Here is a 16,123-nt window from a genome sequence, read left to right as displayed (position 1 = left end):
AAAGACAGAGCATAGCTGATGTAAATCTGCATGACTCTATTGTAAGCAAAGGAGTGTGTTGATTTACTTCAGCTGAGGATCTGCCCATATTCTTTGTTATGTATGTAAAATAGAGAAATAATTGCCCGTTGAATTGTTCAGAGTGGAGAACAGTCTGGTTCAGTAAGACTGATTGTTTATCCCCCGAAACAGTCTCTCAGTGCTGTGAGTGATTTTCCATTTTCTTTGCAGAGATCAGTTGTGTGTTAAGCCTGCCACTTTTGCACTAAGCAATAGGTCATGAATGCATCAACTGTCCTAGATGGGTGAGACAATGTTTTGCTATGTGACCAGCTCTGGTCAGATTCCATACCTGTCATGTTTTGTAGAGACTATTAGCAACTTTGCCTCTTTAGCTGATCTGTTTAAAAAGTGCTGAAGTGGAACCTTTGCTTTAAAAAAAAAAGACACCTCACGAAACTGGAGACCTAGTTACACAGTCATACATCATCTCAAAGCTCTCTGTTAGAGGAAAGATCAAGAAAGTAGTTGGTTAACCAACCTCAGGGGCCTCTGCATAGAACAGGGTTCTTTGTTACCCTCAGTGTAGGGACTTCTTGTAACAGTGTGTGTAGTTAGCATCAGTCTGTGCATTGAGTGCTCTTAAAGTGTCAGATGAAACAATTTTCTTTACTGTTATAAGTTTGCTGCTTTTGCTATCCTTAATCATAATACTCTAGTAAACAAACTGTAAGAGGTTCACTCTTTCATTTCTGGTACACAAGGTTTAATTTGGTGATGATAAGGGGCCCAAAAAGACACTCTCCTATAAAGTCCCTTAGGAATCTATTTTATTACTGCTGCTTGTATTATGGTTTAACAGGATATGATTTTGTCAGATCAACAGGAAAATAAAATCCAGATTCCAAGATCCCTCAGTAAGAACAGTCTGTCTTCAGTATAATGCTTTTGTCTGGGAATCCAGGAATAACCAGGGGTCCAAAAGGACAAGCAGGTTATAGACTCCAGTAATAGAGAGTACATTTTTTAGTCAATGACCTTGTATTTAATAGCATGAACTGCAAAATAGTGTCCCTTTTAGCCAACTTTATGAGTGCTTCAGAGAAGACACTTTCAACAAGACCATTGAGTCTCATACCAAATGCTAAACACCTACACTGCATCTAGAAAATTATCTCTTCCTTAAAAATCCTCTCATGCTATCCCAACAGATGTCTAAAATCTTAGGTCTCAGGAGCCACTCAGTTCCCACAGTGGGCTATGAGGAATCTATAAGCTGCACACTTAAAAGCCACCATTCAGTAATTGTACTTTCTGCAATTGAGCAAACAAGTAGCATCCTCTAGGGGAGAAATCAAATCCCAGCTACTGTATGTGGACTACAAATTGCCCAGAAGAATAACCCACAATGAAATAGGAAAATACAAACTTGAACTCTGCTGTATCAAACCTCGATCAAAGCCCTCCATCCAAAACAAATCTCTTCTATAACCCAAACCCCATGGTTCTTTAACTCTATTGGAGTGGGAAATTGCTACATAACCCTATTACTCTGGCACTGAGGCAGTAGTCATGAGTCAGAACCTAAACCAGGAAATCAAAGGTAAGGCTCCCATGAAAGTACCCTCTCCAAAGGAAAATTCTTTTAGCCTAATTTATAGTACACTCCAAAGCATCCTATTGTACTCCAGTACCATATTATAATCTCAGATTCCTCTGGTTTTGACCATAATATAAAATTTCATCCCATTCTTTTGCTTTCAATCTTATCATGTAGGCTCCAAAAATATAACTTCACTGAACTACTTACTCATAAATGTCAGAAAAAAAATCTTTGTCCTTTTCTCTACTCCATTTTCAAGCTAGTACTCATAGTGACATGAATGTGAACTAACATTATTTTTATGCCACTTTAAACTTCTGCACATCAGACAGTGCTAACTGTTGACCCAGTAACATGTATGCCAGCTCAGCGGTAAATAATTACTTTAACTTCCTCTCTGTTGTTGTTCTTCACCATGAAGCAGAATAAATGCTTTTAGCTAGTGTGGTACATTCTTGTAACTCACTGTCAATCTTCTTGTAATTCTTCAGACAAAGCTGGAAACAAACTTAAAACCTAGCTTTTGTTTTGTCTGACACATATCTTAATAACAAATATTGTGTAAGTGCTTTTGTGTAGGTCTTGAACTAGTAGACATTTTTGTTGAAACATCCAGGATAATCTTCAGTGATTGACTATGGCATGTCTTTTTTGTGTATAGATAAACCATATAACCCAATCTAAAACCACATACTTTAGAAAATAAAACAAAGTATTTACTGACAAAAATAGTAACTTCCAGCATTTTTCAATATTTGATCTGTAATTTTGGTAATATTTTTACCAGCTTTTAAAATGTGTCCTTTACTGAATCAGAGCACAATTCATGTATGTAGTTAGATGACCATATACAATACAGCTGCACATGGAGGAAGTATGTTTGTGTCTCTGTGTACTGCTATTGTGTGTACTTGTGTGTTTTTTAAAATGTTAGTGTAACAAGTTAGAAGTATCTGCATATTAAGAAATTCAGACTCTGTTGGATGAACATCTGAAGTGAGTTCTAAAGCCAAGGGTCCTGGACTGAATATATGCTGCATCAAATTCTCCAGCTGCCCAAATATAGGAACTGTTGTCAGTTGACCTCAACTGCTCTGGCACTGGCTAGCATTGCCTACTGGTCTCTCAGAAGCTAAGGTCCTAACTATATAGGACTTTAATGACAAATAACAATACTTTTGAGTTGTACCTGGAATTAATAAGGAGCCAATGTGGTCCATGTAGTTCTAGTGTAATTTGTTCCCCTCTCCCTACAGCTGACCTTTCTGTGCAATCAGACAACTATATTCTGATTTAGATGAAACTCCCTACAATGCCATAAACAAAACAAAAACAGAGACTTAAGGGGGATTAAGGCTGGTTAATTGTGACAATTTGCAATCAAATCTTTGAAAGCAAGGAAATCCCAATTTATGAGACTCTCCTTACCTTCACGTCCACACAGCAGGTACCAGAGAGAGTGGCCTGCTCCTTAAGTAAAATACTGACCCCGCTGTAATCTATGGAAATCATGCCATTGACTTCAGTGCAGCCAAGATTTCACCCATAACTGTAGAATGATCTTCTATCTGCTGCCAACAAATAAGTAAACACAGACCATATTAATCTTCCTTCCTATACAAAAGCTTAATTACAACCTCAGCAACATTAGCAAATACATAGTGTTGACATGTTCAAAGGCTAAGTGGGTGGTGTATAATGTATTCCGGAGAAGTATGGAGTCCTAATTAAGGTTTTGTGTTTGAAAATAAACCCCACAGCTGAAGTGAGTTCGACTTCAGATGCAAAGCAGACTTGCAAAGACAACTTACAGCAACACTTGACATTTCCACTGTGAATCCTAAAGTAAGCTATTTTAATGGCCATGAAAGAGAGTTTGGTCATTAAATTTTCTCTTGTCCCTATTTGAATATACCTCCTCATCCAATAGAACATTTTGACCTTTAACATCCTTCATTCAGTTCAACTCTCTTTCCGAAAGTGCTTATTTTTGACACTGCACATGAAGAATAAAACCCTCAGAGTGACAGTCTGTGATCATGTTTCATGTGGCAGACTTCATTTGCTTTCAGTTTATATTGCTATCAATTTATGACTTTGTTCCTTGAATAGGTATCTTTTTTCCACATTGTAACTGATATATTGAATGATGTATGTTTGAGAGGTATTTCAAGGAACCTTAACTTTAATCATTAACTGGTTTTATCTTGGCTCAGGCACCTTCAGTTTGGCAAGAGAAAAGTTAATATTTTTAAAGTAAAGAAAATAGCTTTTCAATATATAATTATTTTCTTATCAATTTCACATTTTCATGCCCTACTGATCATCTGGCATATAGTGCTTGACTTTACATTTAGCTCTCCAGGAATGGTTTTAAACATTATTATTACAAAGAAAGAAATCAGAAATCAAAGTGAATTCTTAGTACAATACAGAGGTATAGGAAGGTGCAATTGCTGTAACAGCAGCCTGCATTATACTATAGAACCAACTCACAGCTTGATAGAAAGTCCCTGCTGGGGAGGAAATGTAGGGGAACTGGCAGAGTTTTGCTATATCTGCTCCCTGCTGCTAGTAAGCTTTAACTTGTTTCATTTTTATTATGCTTACTGTTTAGATATTTTGCTCCAAAAATTAATTCCATAGCTATGAGAACACATAAAAGGAAGCGCAACATAGGGCTGTTTAAAAATTTAAAACTATCAGCAAGGGAGATTAAAGGCCATAATGAATAAGATGGTTTCCTTCTCAGTATGGGTTTTTTGAGATCAGGCACAGAGGCTCTAGTGGATAGACAGAATAAGCAGTGGGTAGTATATGAAGCCCACTCTACATTTTCAGTGCTTTGCAAAGCATGCATGTATTTGCATAGTATCACTAACTATTATTTCTCCCTTTGTGTTTTGGAAATACAGATTCATTCCTAGACATATGGTACTAAATGAAAAGAAACAGTCACCTGCTTCTTAGATTTATAGCTCACAGCTATAAATTCATCAAAATTATTAAACTCCTATTTTTGTACAAATCAGTTGACTTAAATTTTTTTCCTAATATTACATTACTATGCTGAATGTGCAATTTATAGAACTGCAAAGGATTCTTTTATACATGTAATTAGTTTAAATAAACACTCAAGTGTACAAGAAATCTGTAATCATTTCTTCTGGTATACTCTCAGTTAAGATACTCTCCATCTAAAAGTGTAAAAAGTCCCTTGTATACTTTCCATTTCTTATTCTGTGACTTTCTTCCCCTTGGTGGATGTCCAGCACTGTAAAAATCTTGTCATGCTCTCATGCTGATATAAATTGTGTCCTATGACTATAAAATGTGTATTGAGAAGAGATTGAAATGAGTAATTGAAATGGCTAGTTGAAAAATTACAGGCTATAGTGTTATTGTGTCTTTAGATAATGAGACAGAACAAAAACTATGATCCTTAACTAATAAATTAAGCAAAAAGGGAATTCCATCTTAGCGCGGCTTTCGGATTTTCTATACAGTTTTTTATGGAAACAGGCAGATGGTAACTTTTGGGTTATTTTTTCTTATTTACTTTTGTAATTTACAATAATAAAAATATTTATGTGAATTTGATGTTCAAGAAAGCTTCCTGATACACCAGAAAAAATGTGTGTATCATTTATGCCTTAAATTTCTATATGAACCCTACCGTACATCACAGAGTCAAATAATTTAAAACAGTTGACAGTCTCTTTTCATGGAAGTCTTACAGGCTAGAATAGCAGACAGTGGTGCATTTGCATAGCTGTGTGTAAAAACCTATATCGTATTCAGGGATGTGTCTGAGTGCTTTCAGTCATCTTAAACATCTATATTTGCTTAATTTTTAAAAAAAATCCTCTCAAAGTGTGTGTATAATGTTATTATTCAGATCTTAATTATCTGTAGAACTTTAAAAGCTTCAGAGGGGTAGCCAAGTTAGTCTGTAATAGGAAAAAATTAAAAAACAACAAATAGACTAGTAGTACCTTAAAGACTAACAAAACATGTAGATCCAAGATGGACTTCTAATACTCCAGTCATCTGAAGAAGTGGGTTACACACACAAAAGCTCATGATACCATCTACCTGTTTTGTAGAACTTTGGTCACTGAACAGCCTTACACGTGTGCTTAACTATATACACTGTGAATAGTCTACAGTTTTTTAAATTGAATTCCTGATAGTACATGTAGTTGAGCATCTTTGCAGTATGCGTTCTATAGGGGTCTCTCTATGTTATTCTGTGGTGAGTTAGTTGCTTTTGGCAGGTTGGGTTTATAAATTATCTGGAGAAAAGGGTAGAAAGTAAGGTGGCAAAATTTGGAGATGCCACTAAATTGCTCAGGTTAGTTAAGACCAAAACAAGCTGTGAAGCACTTCAGAAAGATCTCACTAGACTAAGTGATTGGACAACAAAATGGAAAATGCAATTTAATGTTGATAAATGTAAAATAATGCACATTGGAAAAAATTATCCCTACTATACATACAAAGTGATGGGAAACAATTAACCTATAACCCTTCAAGGGAGAGATCTTGGAGTCATTTTGGATAGTTCTCTAAAAACATCCACTCAATGTGCAGCCTCAGTCAAAAAAGCAAACAGAATGTTTTAGGTTCTTATAGACATACCAGCTCAGTTTTCCCTTTAATATTTATATACCCACTGCCTCCTTTTGTCATCCTCCCATTCCTTCTCTCCCCCTCTTCTCTCCCCCCCCCCCCCCCCATCTCCCCTATTTATTTTGGTTCTGAACATACAACACTCCGGTCATCTGAAGAAGTGGGCTATGCCCACTAAAGCTCATGATACCATCTACATGTTTTGTTAGTCTTTAAAGTGCTAACAGACTATTTGTTGTTTTTTAAGTTTAGAATGTTAGGAATCATTAAAAAAGGGATAGAGAATAAGACAGAATCATTGCCTCTATGCAAACCCATGGTCCCCCCACATCTTGAATACTGTGTACAGATGTGGTCACCTCATCACAAAAAAGATATATTGGCACTGGAAAAGGTTCTGAAAAGGGCAACAAAAACGATCAAGGGTTTGCAACAGGTCCCATATGAAGAAAGATTTAAAAGACTGGGACTTTTCAGCTTAGGAAAGAGACTAAGGAAGGATGTGGTAGAGGTCTATAAAATCACTACTAGTGTGGAAAAAGTGAATAAGAAAAACTAATTTACTTGTTCCCACAATATAAGAACTAGGGGTCACCAAATGAATTAATAGTAGCAGGTTTAAAATACACAAAATGAAGTTTTTCTTTGTCCAGCGCATGGTTGGCCTGTGGAACTCCTTGCCAGAGAATGTTGTGAAAACCAAGACTTTAACAGGGTTCAAAAAAGAGCTAGATAAATTCATGGAGGGTAGGTCAATCAATGGCTATTAGCCAGGATGGGTAGAAATGGTGTCCCTTGCCTCTATTTGTCAGAGGCTGGAAATAGATGACAAAGAAAGAGATCACTTGATGATTCCCTGTTTTGTTCACTCCCTCTGGGGCATCTGGCATTGGCCACTGTCAGCAGATAGGATCCTGGGCTAGGTGGACCTTTGGTATGACCCAGTATGACCTTTCTTATATTCTTATGTACCAGTCTTGGATATTTCCTTTAAAGTATGTGCTAATACTTTAAATAGACAACACATAATGTGTGTAATTTCAGAAAGTATTCAAAATACAAGCCTCAATTGTTTCTTGTAGTTCACGGCAGTAAGCTTTGGAAAGAAAATAATCTTCACGTTTAATTTTATCACTATGAAAGACTGGATCTGCCAACCTTTATCCTCTAAAATCAGTGGAGTTACTCCAGAGATGTATTTTGCTCATATGTATTAGACAAATTAGAATGCTAAAAAGGTTTATTTCTATCTTTCTTTCCTAAGGAATTGACTTTTTTTATTTCTCTGCATTTTTCCTGGTGGACTCCACTTCCGAAAGTCATAAACCTATTGTTGTAGGAGACTTATAGCAAAGCTTTAACTGGATCTCTGGAGTTTGGTAAAATCTGTTTTATGCAGTCAGTGTAAAGGAAAATTTAAATGTATTATTTAAAAGCACATTAATCTTGCCATTCTAATGGTATAATAATAAATACCAGAGGAGGTTTGCACAAACTAAACTTCTAAAAGAAACATTACTGGTTTTGTTCTGTAAGTCAGTTCTGTGTAGAACTACCTGCTACACATTCATTTCTCTCATAATCTTATCAGACCACATATTCAGTCATTAAATAATTAAAACTTATTTCCGCACATACAACAAAAGGAAGGCTTTGTAACGTACTTAAAGGAAGAAACCCAAACAAGCAAATATATATAGTCAATCCATAACGGATTTAAAACAGGCTTGTCAGATCTAAATGAATGATGGAGTTAAAATATTCAGAAATGGTGGGCTTTTTTAGTTTTTTAATTAAAAAAATATTTTAAAGATTAGAGAGACATTTTAAACATTTTTGAGCATCGCATTCTTCTTAACTTACATCACTTACAGTGTAGTGTTTGATTTAGATGTGTTCACTGCAATGACCTGCACTCAGTTTTGTAGTAATGGAATGCCCAATTAGGCATTCATTGGAATAAGTGATGGGATTCATGTAGCTCTTGCACATAAAGTGTGAAAACAGAATGAAATCAGACTAACCCATCTCCCCTCACAGCCCTATCAGCAATCTAAAGGAAAGGATCTTGAACGGACGGTGGAGGTATGTTACATGGTTCCCAGAAGACAGAAGATTGGCAATGCAGGAGCCCATGTAGAACAAAAGGAGTGATTGCTCATCCTACTTCAGATCTGACACCTTCCCATTGGCTGGGGATGGATGGATGGACTAGTTGCTCTTTTTTGTAGCCTATTTTCTTCATACATACATACACATTTAAACTCTCCCAAGCATTTTCAAATGTATCTTGTCCAATAGGATGGAATTTTTCCCATTGGATCAAATTCTCCAAGATCCAGGGTCTCCCCCTTCCCCCCGTCACTAACACTTTTGCAACATCATGGAGGAACAATTGAGTTGAAGGCAATAGCAGAAGGGGAGACCTGGAGTTTCCACAGGATGAAGTCATTCTTGGCAACCCCTGCTGGGATAGACCTGTGCAGGTGTACATAGAGCATTGATTATATAGTGGGAACTTAGTAACTAAGGATGTGAAAGGTTAACTAAGCTGCAGCAACCCCTGCCTGCAGCGGGGGGGGGGGGGGGGGGGGGGGACAGAAATCCAGTCTGGCTGCAGGGGAGGGGTGGTGCTGGAGCATGCCCCACCCCTTAATTAGTTAACCAGTTAACCAATTAAATGGGATTTTACATCCCTAATAGTAACCCTCCACTAAAATCAGTTAAATAGCTGATACCCTTCCACATTGCAGTGTTCTATTAATAAATGTATGGCCTGCCACTTATGTCCATCTCACATGTCTGTAGTTAATTTGCCTTCATGTCCTGATCAAGAGAGGCATATACACTTACAAGTCCTCTGACAGAATGAAAACTCAGGAAAGCATTTGTGTATGAGCATATAGCAGTTCTGTTTTAAATGGCCATTTTATTGTTAATGTGGGAAGATGCAGGTTAATTATATGTTTAAAAATTAGGGAGTTGAATGTTCATTGAGCAAGAAGTGATTTTTTTATATTAAAAGTTTTGATGCAGTGGTTAGCTCAAAAGGGTTGATACAGCGTTTAGCTCCTAACCTGACCATATTTACAGACGTAGACCCCAGTGCAGCAAGCTCTTTAAACGTGTGAATAAATGTAAACACAGTGAATATTTCCATTTACTTGATGTGCTTAGTATCTTGGTGAATCAGGGCCCCTGTACAACTTCTTACCAGTGGTTTCTCAATCCAGTATAACTCACTCACATTTTAAAGATAAATATATAACTATGACTAGATAAGTAACTTCAAAAAATTACCAATTTGCCTTATATACTTCTGGCTTCTTATGTACAATGTTCTCTAGTACTTCCTGATACTAAAAAATACCTTGTATGCCACAGATACTAAAGAAAGGATATTAAGTTATTTATGGCAGTTTGGAAATAACATATTTGGCTCACTTTTTCAAACAAATAGAATATCTCTTTTGTACAAAAAAGATGGTGCATTCTTGAAAATAAGTTGACAGAGGTCATTTTTTAAAGAGTTTCTGAAGAGCCAATAATAGAAAAGAAAGATCTTTAGTTCCCAGTAGCTCCATCCATTGGGATATGTTAAAGTAAAGGTGAGGGGTGTTGCATGATGGATATGTATATGAAAGGATGCTATCAAATTGAGGACCATGAAATAAATCCTGGAGTGAAATGGGAGGGGCAGAGCTGGGGATGGGAAGTGGAGCAGTCAGTCGGTCTTGCTGTTACCTAGTCTCCAGATGCTAATAATCCCTGGGCTGAGAAGGTGCAACTGCTCTCAGGGGAATATCAGACCTGCCTCCGAGTACCTGCACCTGCTGCAGGAAGTTCTGTGGCTGGGCAGCAGCTCCAGAGCTTCCTGCATCCAGAGAAGGAGTCCAGAGGTGGGTCCAATCTACCCCATGCTACTAGCAGTGCCCCAGCCATGGAGTGTCCCGCAGCCAGGGCGAGTACCCAGAAGTGAATCTGATATTCCCCCAACAGCAACTGTGCATGGGAAGTCCTTTCCCTCCCCTGCCCAGATGGGAATTGCGGGTTGGAGTCCTTGGTTGGGGTGTTCCCAGCAGCACAGGGGAAATCAGACTCACCTCTACTTGTGGAAACTTCCTTCAGCTGCCCAACTCTGAAGGCACAGAAGTGAAAGTGGCAATCCCATGACCCTCCTATAACATCTTTGCAATCCCTTGCCTCCCAAATTTCTTTTTAGGTGAAGACCTTCACAGTTACAACACTGTGAAATTGACTGATTTTCAAATCCTATGGCTGTGAACTTGATCAGAATGGACTGTGAATTTGGTAGGGCCTTATTTAAGAGACTGGGTGCGCTGTGCATGCCTTTCACTCAGAGTGATTATCATTTGTTGTTTGGCAATGTACTTTATCTTGGCCTTAATTTTCTTGCATTTCATCTCATATTCTAAATGGCAACTGAAGGCAAGCAGAAATACTAAGCAATTGATTTAACAACCTAAGACAAGTACAAGAAAGTAGAAAAGTTTGTCTCAATGCTTGACTTGACCTGAGAGAGCTTCTTTAGACTTATTTTCTAAACAGTACCTCATCACCTTGGGCCAACAAAATGGCCTTTAAGCCTCAATGAGCATGACTTTTTTTTTTCCAGTGCAAAGCACCAATATTTCATCTTTTCAAACTGTTTTACAGCACTCAGAGCAGAATTATATTGACAAGGTTAGAATTCATCTCCTGGAGGAGAATATTGTGCTACTGTTAAGTGCTAATATAACATTTATGTGTTGGTACCTTAATAACAGCCCCAGCTTACCTAATGAAAGTACTGAAAGCAAACAGTACTCAGTGAGATTTTATTATGACTGAAGTGACTGCAATTTGAGACAAATTATCCCTATTTCTGGCCCTATATCAAAAACAGAGATGCTAAAGCAATTGCTATAAGTTTGGTATAGAATTAGACTCCACTATCGTTAATCTAGAAGTAAGTGCATTTTTCATGTAAACAGCTCACGAGGGTCAAGCAGCAAAGACTTTTCTGTGGAAAAATGCTTGTCAATAACTTTGTGAGTGAATTTTGAAATAAAGTGCTTCTAACCTGTCATTATTCCTTCCTCTCGAAGTCGAGAGTGAGTGGATGAAAATTGAGCATGTGAATTGAAGGCAGGGTGAGTGTTATGGCCTTATCGACTTCAGGTAAAATGACTGTTTTAACTTGTTATTATTTTTCCATTCATAGGTCAGACAGTGTACAGAATTACCAGTATAGACTGCAGTGTAAGCAAATTAGTATATAAAAAAGTTATTATCAATAAATACAAAAGCAAAGAAAGTATAAGTCACTATTATCAAGTGTATGTACTGTGTGATCTCTTTAAAAATAAACTGGAAAAAGGTATTGACCAGAGAGAAAAATCTAAAAGTTGGTTAAATAAAAACTCATGGGCTCAGAAGACAGGTAAAATAAAATAATTTATTATTCCTTCAACACAGTATTCCTTCAGGAGGATATATATAAAACTAGATTTACTTTCATAAACAAATTAGATTTCATGAATGAAATGTGTTTGAAATACATTCTACATACATAAGATGACGCTACTCATGTAGGCCCCAATTCAAGAGATCAGTTAGAGACAGTGCTTTTTTGTGACTCAGTACTGGCACCTCCCGATGCAGTTTTGGCACCCCCGGTCAGAACTAAACAACTTTTCCCCTGGAGTACCGGCACTCTTTAAAAAAAAAACAAAAAACATAGACATATATGTGGAGAAATGGGAAATATCTGTATTTGTTTTGATAAATCCATTTCATGTCTCTGTGCTTGTTTATAGTGGGCTCCTTGCTGTTTTGTTAGATCAAAAGGGGTTGTTAAAGAACCAAGGAAAAAAAACAGAACAATGGCCCAGATAAAGGAATATCTCAACAAGATCTCCAACATGGCAGCTAGGTCCATAGTCTTGAAGAGGCAGCTCATTGGCCCCGCCCTTGTGTCATAGATGTTTTGCCAAGGATGAAGAGACAGAGATCAAATGGAACACTAAACTATTTCATGATCCTAGACCTAGAAAAGAGAGGAAAGTTGAGTGCGTGGCCAGCAATTGCCCAGAGAGTATCAATGAAAGCTGACAGTCTGGCATGGATATAATCAAAGAAGGCATGTTGTGAGCAGTGCATTTGTTCTCCCAGACAGAGATAGGGGTTAGAAGGTCTGAGGAGTATTTATACCTTAATCTTTCTGTAAGGGCCACATATATAGTGCGTCTTTTGTTGCTTCCTTTCTTTGTTCTACATACTTTGTATCTTTAGGGAATGAATAAATAATGCTTTGTTTTGAAAACACTACTTTAATCAACTTCCTGATCACAGGCCCCTGGGTTTACAGGTGTCAAAAGCAGTGGGACTCCTCCTGGTAAAAATGCAGCTGGGAAACAAGAGAACTGCTGTTGAATAATTGGGCTGCATGGCTCCACTCAGCCAGGTTTGTCACCCGAGTGCACATCAGAAGAACTAAAATGGGTCTGAGATGTAACTGTGACCATATATTATGTAAATCAATATCTATCTACCATGATGAAACCTAATTAAATAAGTATATATAGTTAGTACTTAAGCCCATGCTTAACTTCAAGATGGTTGGAGGCTAAAGTATGCCATTCTGAGTTTCTGTTCAGGTTTTAAAATCTTAGAGCTGTACGTTGCTCTCCCAAGGGAGCAGAGCTATCAGAAGAAAAGGGATGGCAGGTGCAGCACAAAACCAAACAATACCAGAAGGGCAATACCTCTAGCAATGAATCCCAGAATTAATAAGAATTCAAACCAAAGTTCTCTGTGAAACCCGTTAGATTTAAAAGGGTGCAGCTTCTCAAATTCCATTCCCAGAGGAAACTTAAGTGAACATGCAGTGATCTGGGGCCCTCTGTTCCCTTTCCATAGATAAATGGTAAAATATAGCTTGTAATTTTTGCAAGGCTTCTAGGGAAGGTAAGAAGCTAAATATTACCCTAGGTCTTGTGTACTATTATTAAATATGGCTCACAAGCACAACAGTTGGCTTGGTGTAAGAATAACCTTAGACCTGCAGGGCTAGTGCAGGCTGAGTTTGTCACTAGGAAGAAGTTCTCCCTTTAGAAAGTTATGTTCAAGCCATGCTGCTTCTCAGAACAGCCTGTGTCATGGGTAACTAAATTTGTTTCAGGGAATGCACATATTGTGCTCATCTATTTCCATGGCCTCATCAACGCCATTAGCATTTCTTACATTCAAAGAATATTGGTCTGGACGAACATCACATTCCATGTAGGCTGTTCTTTGATTCCTGTCTAATATAAAAAGGAGCATAAAATGAAGATCAGTTTTCCTCCTTTGAAAGACAAATACCCTAGTTGAAGGCTAAATTTGGTAAGATGAACGGATATTAGCTGTAGGTCACCTTAACCAATTGTGAGTTTTTCTCAGTAAGAAAGATTGCAAAGCAAATAAAAGCATCCTTGTGAATATACCATAGTATGCACAGTGTAGTTGTTTTAATACACTTAATGAATTATGAGTCATTCTTTTCATTTTAATGTTCAATGTTTTTACTTTTTCTTTGTAGTTTTTCCAGTTTTATGAATTATATTCTCATGGTAGAGGTTTTGTTATGGTATACACAGTTCTGCCTCTTGTATTTTTCCATTACTTGCTAATGTCCAGGATATTGTGTTTAATTTTTAGGCAGAAGATCCAGAAATGTACAGTGATTTAGCTGCAGTCTATGGGATGCTAACTGTGGTTGTGGTACCCTGCCTACCCAAAGATGCTCTCATTGAGTGGCATGTCATTGCAGCAGTGGATAATCCACCAGAAAGGAGAACTTTTGTTATGAAGATGTCAACAGAGGATTGCCAAATTGAATGTGAAGCTGTGGAGTCCAGTTCTGCATGTAGTGCATCTATCTCAGTACGCCTAAGCTTGATTTCACCATCTGCTTCTTCAGCCAATTTAGATAGGACTCTTCATAATATGGTTGCTGTGTTCAGACAAGCTGTCAAGAAACTTTCAGAGGATTGCAATGCAATTCCCTTGTGTTTTAGAACTTTCTACAAGGAGGACAGTTTTGGTGCTGAAACACTACAAGCAGGTAAGACTATTTTTGGGAGGGAGAGATATTCACTTACCTATATCTAAAAATATATATTTTAAAAGCACCATTGAAGAGTACACATGATTAGGCTATGAATGTTCTTTTTTCTGATTACCAGTAATATTATCACTTAGAAAAAAATATTAGCCTGGCAAGATCATCTGGCAGCCCAAATAGATGAGAAAAACAAAAATGAGTCAGACTCTAGAAGGCTGAATCTTCTGCCTAAAAGTCCTTTGAACAGTTTAATTATGGAGCTTTCACATTGCTGATCATGTATAACATAGCTGGTAATTTCCAGATGCTAGCAGGCAAAGATTATTTAAAGCAGAAACAAGATTAAAATATAAAAACAATAAAAGAGTGTCAGTTTTTCTAAGGTAGAGAAATGTGGTGAGCGCACATGTGTCTTTAAAAGAGAACTGAGTGTTTTGTCAATCAGTGGCTTTAAAATAGACCTGTCTGAAGGGATGAATGACAGCTGAGCAAACAAATTTAGTATCTTGTTTGAATCATTAATGCTTGTTTTAGTATTAGAACTCTCTAGAATTGCAACCCTGTTGCAAAATAGAGCCTAAACCAGTAATAATAACTTCATAACCATAATTAATCTCCTCTGTCATGATGTCCAGGGCCTGTGTGTGCTATGTTCACATAGAGAAAACTATCAGCACATACAATTGCACAGAAACCTCTTTGATTTAACAGGGCTACAACATCTTTAAAGAGGCCTGCTGTTATTGAAACCAATGAGAAATTAGACATTGACTTCAATAGAAGTACAGTAGAACCTCAAAGGTGTAAACACCAGAGATACAGACTGACCACTCAATTGATCACCATGTGAAATTGGAAGAAACCAATCAGGCAGCAGCAGAAACATAAAATTAAAAAAAAATACTCTTTTGTGCCCTTATTGCATTTTAAAGGTAGGCAAATCTGGGCTGCCTCTCCCCTCTCCCATGCATTGGGCAACCACTTAAAGCAGGAGGCTGGGGTTGCTAGACCAAGGTAGATGGAGCCAGCTTTCTGAAACAAATACACATATGCGCATGCATACACACACACACAATTTTATTTTCTCTCTCTCTCTCTCTCTGCCTCTGCCTCTGCTAGTAGGGGGATAAGCTGGCAAACTCATGAACCCACTAAGTTGGGAGCTCAGCTGCTGTTGATACCTGCCCTGGAGTGTTAGCTGCTGGATCTGGAGCCTGAACTGTGCTTTGATCAGAATTATGAACATTTCAGAGTTCCCAAGGTGTCCATAACTGCGGTTCTACTGTAGGATCAGGCCCTTAGTCTATATTCATCCCTTTCATGCATGCACACACACACAAACACAAAAAGATATTTGCAAAGCTACAAATGATCCATATTAATTAGCTGACATAAAAGCTAGCCCTCGAAGATCCTACTTTTTTTTTTACTTAACCTGAAGCAGTTTTTGAAGGAAATTCAAGTTGACATTGTTTAATAGATTTAAAATACAAGAATAGAAAGCGGTAAAAAATGTGGCATAGAATAAGCATGCTTAATCCAGGAAGCAAGAAATGAACATATAGCCTGACAGAATGTTGTTGTTCTACTATGCCTTGTTTGAGAGCTCAGAAGAAGCCTGATTAAAACATGTTCCTAGCATGCGATTTGCATTATCCTTTTGCCTGCTCCGTCTCTGATGTTTCACAGGGCATATAATAATTACTTTGGAATAAAGTAAATTTGCCTTATTTAAGTCTAGAATTGAGCAAAATGTATAAATAGATGAAATGAGGGAAAAT

The 16,123-nt window shown here is 37.5% G+C and overlaps 1 protein-coding gene across 3 annotated transcripts in view; it reads left to right on the top strand.

The window, feature by feature from the left end:
- The window catches only part of DPH6 (diphthamine biosynthesis 6), a 349,028-nt gene that overhangs the window by 275,507 nt on the left and 57,398 nt on the right, over positions 1-16,123 (top strand). For all 3 annotated transcript variants that reach the window (XM_075927014.2, XM_075927013.2, XM_075927012.2), the window contains one exon: positions 13,937-14,342. In XM_075927014.2, the coding sequence (XP_075783129.1) occupies positions 13,937-14,342 (406 nt within the window). The remainder of the gene's footprint in view (positions 1-13,936; positions 14,343-16,123) is intronic.

The sequence above is a fragment of the Pelodiscus sinensis genome, chromosome 5 (assembly GCF_052426305.1).
Source record: "Pelodiscus sinensis isolate ZL-2025 chromosome 5, ASM5242630v1, whole genome shotgun sequence".
NCBI lineage: Eukaryota > Metazoa > Chordata > Testudines > Trionychidae > Pelodiscus > Pelodiscus sinensis.
Note: the sequence above shows the minus strand (reverse complement) of the source record. Positions and strands in the feature narration are given on the sequence as shown.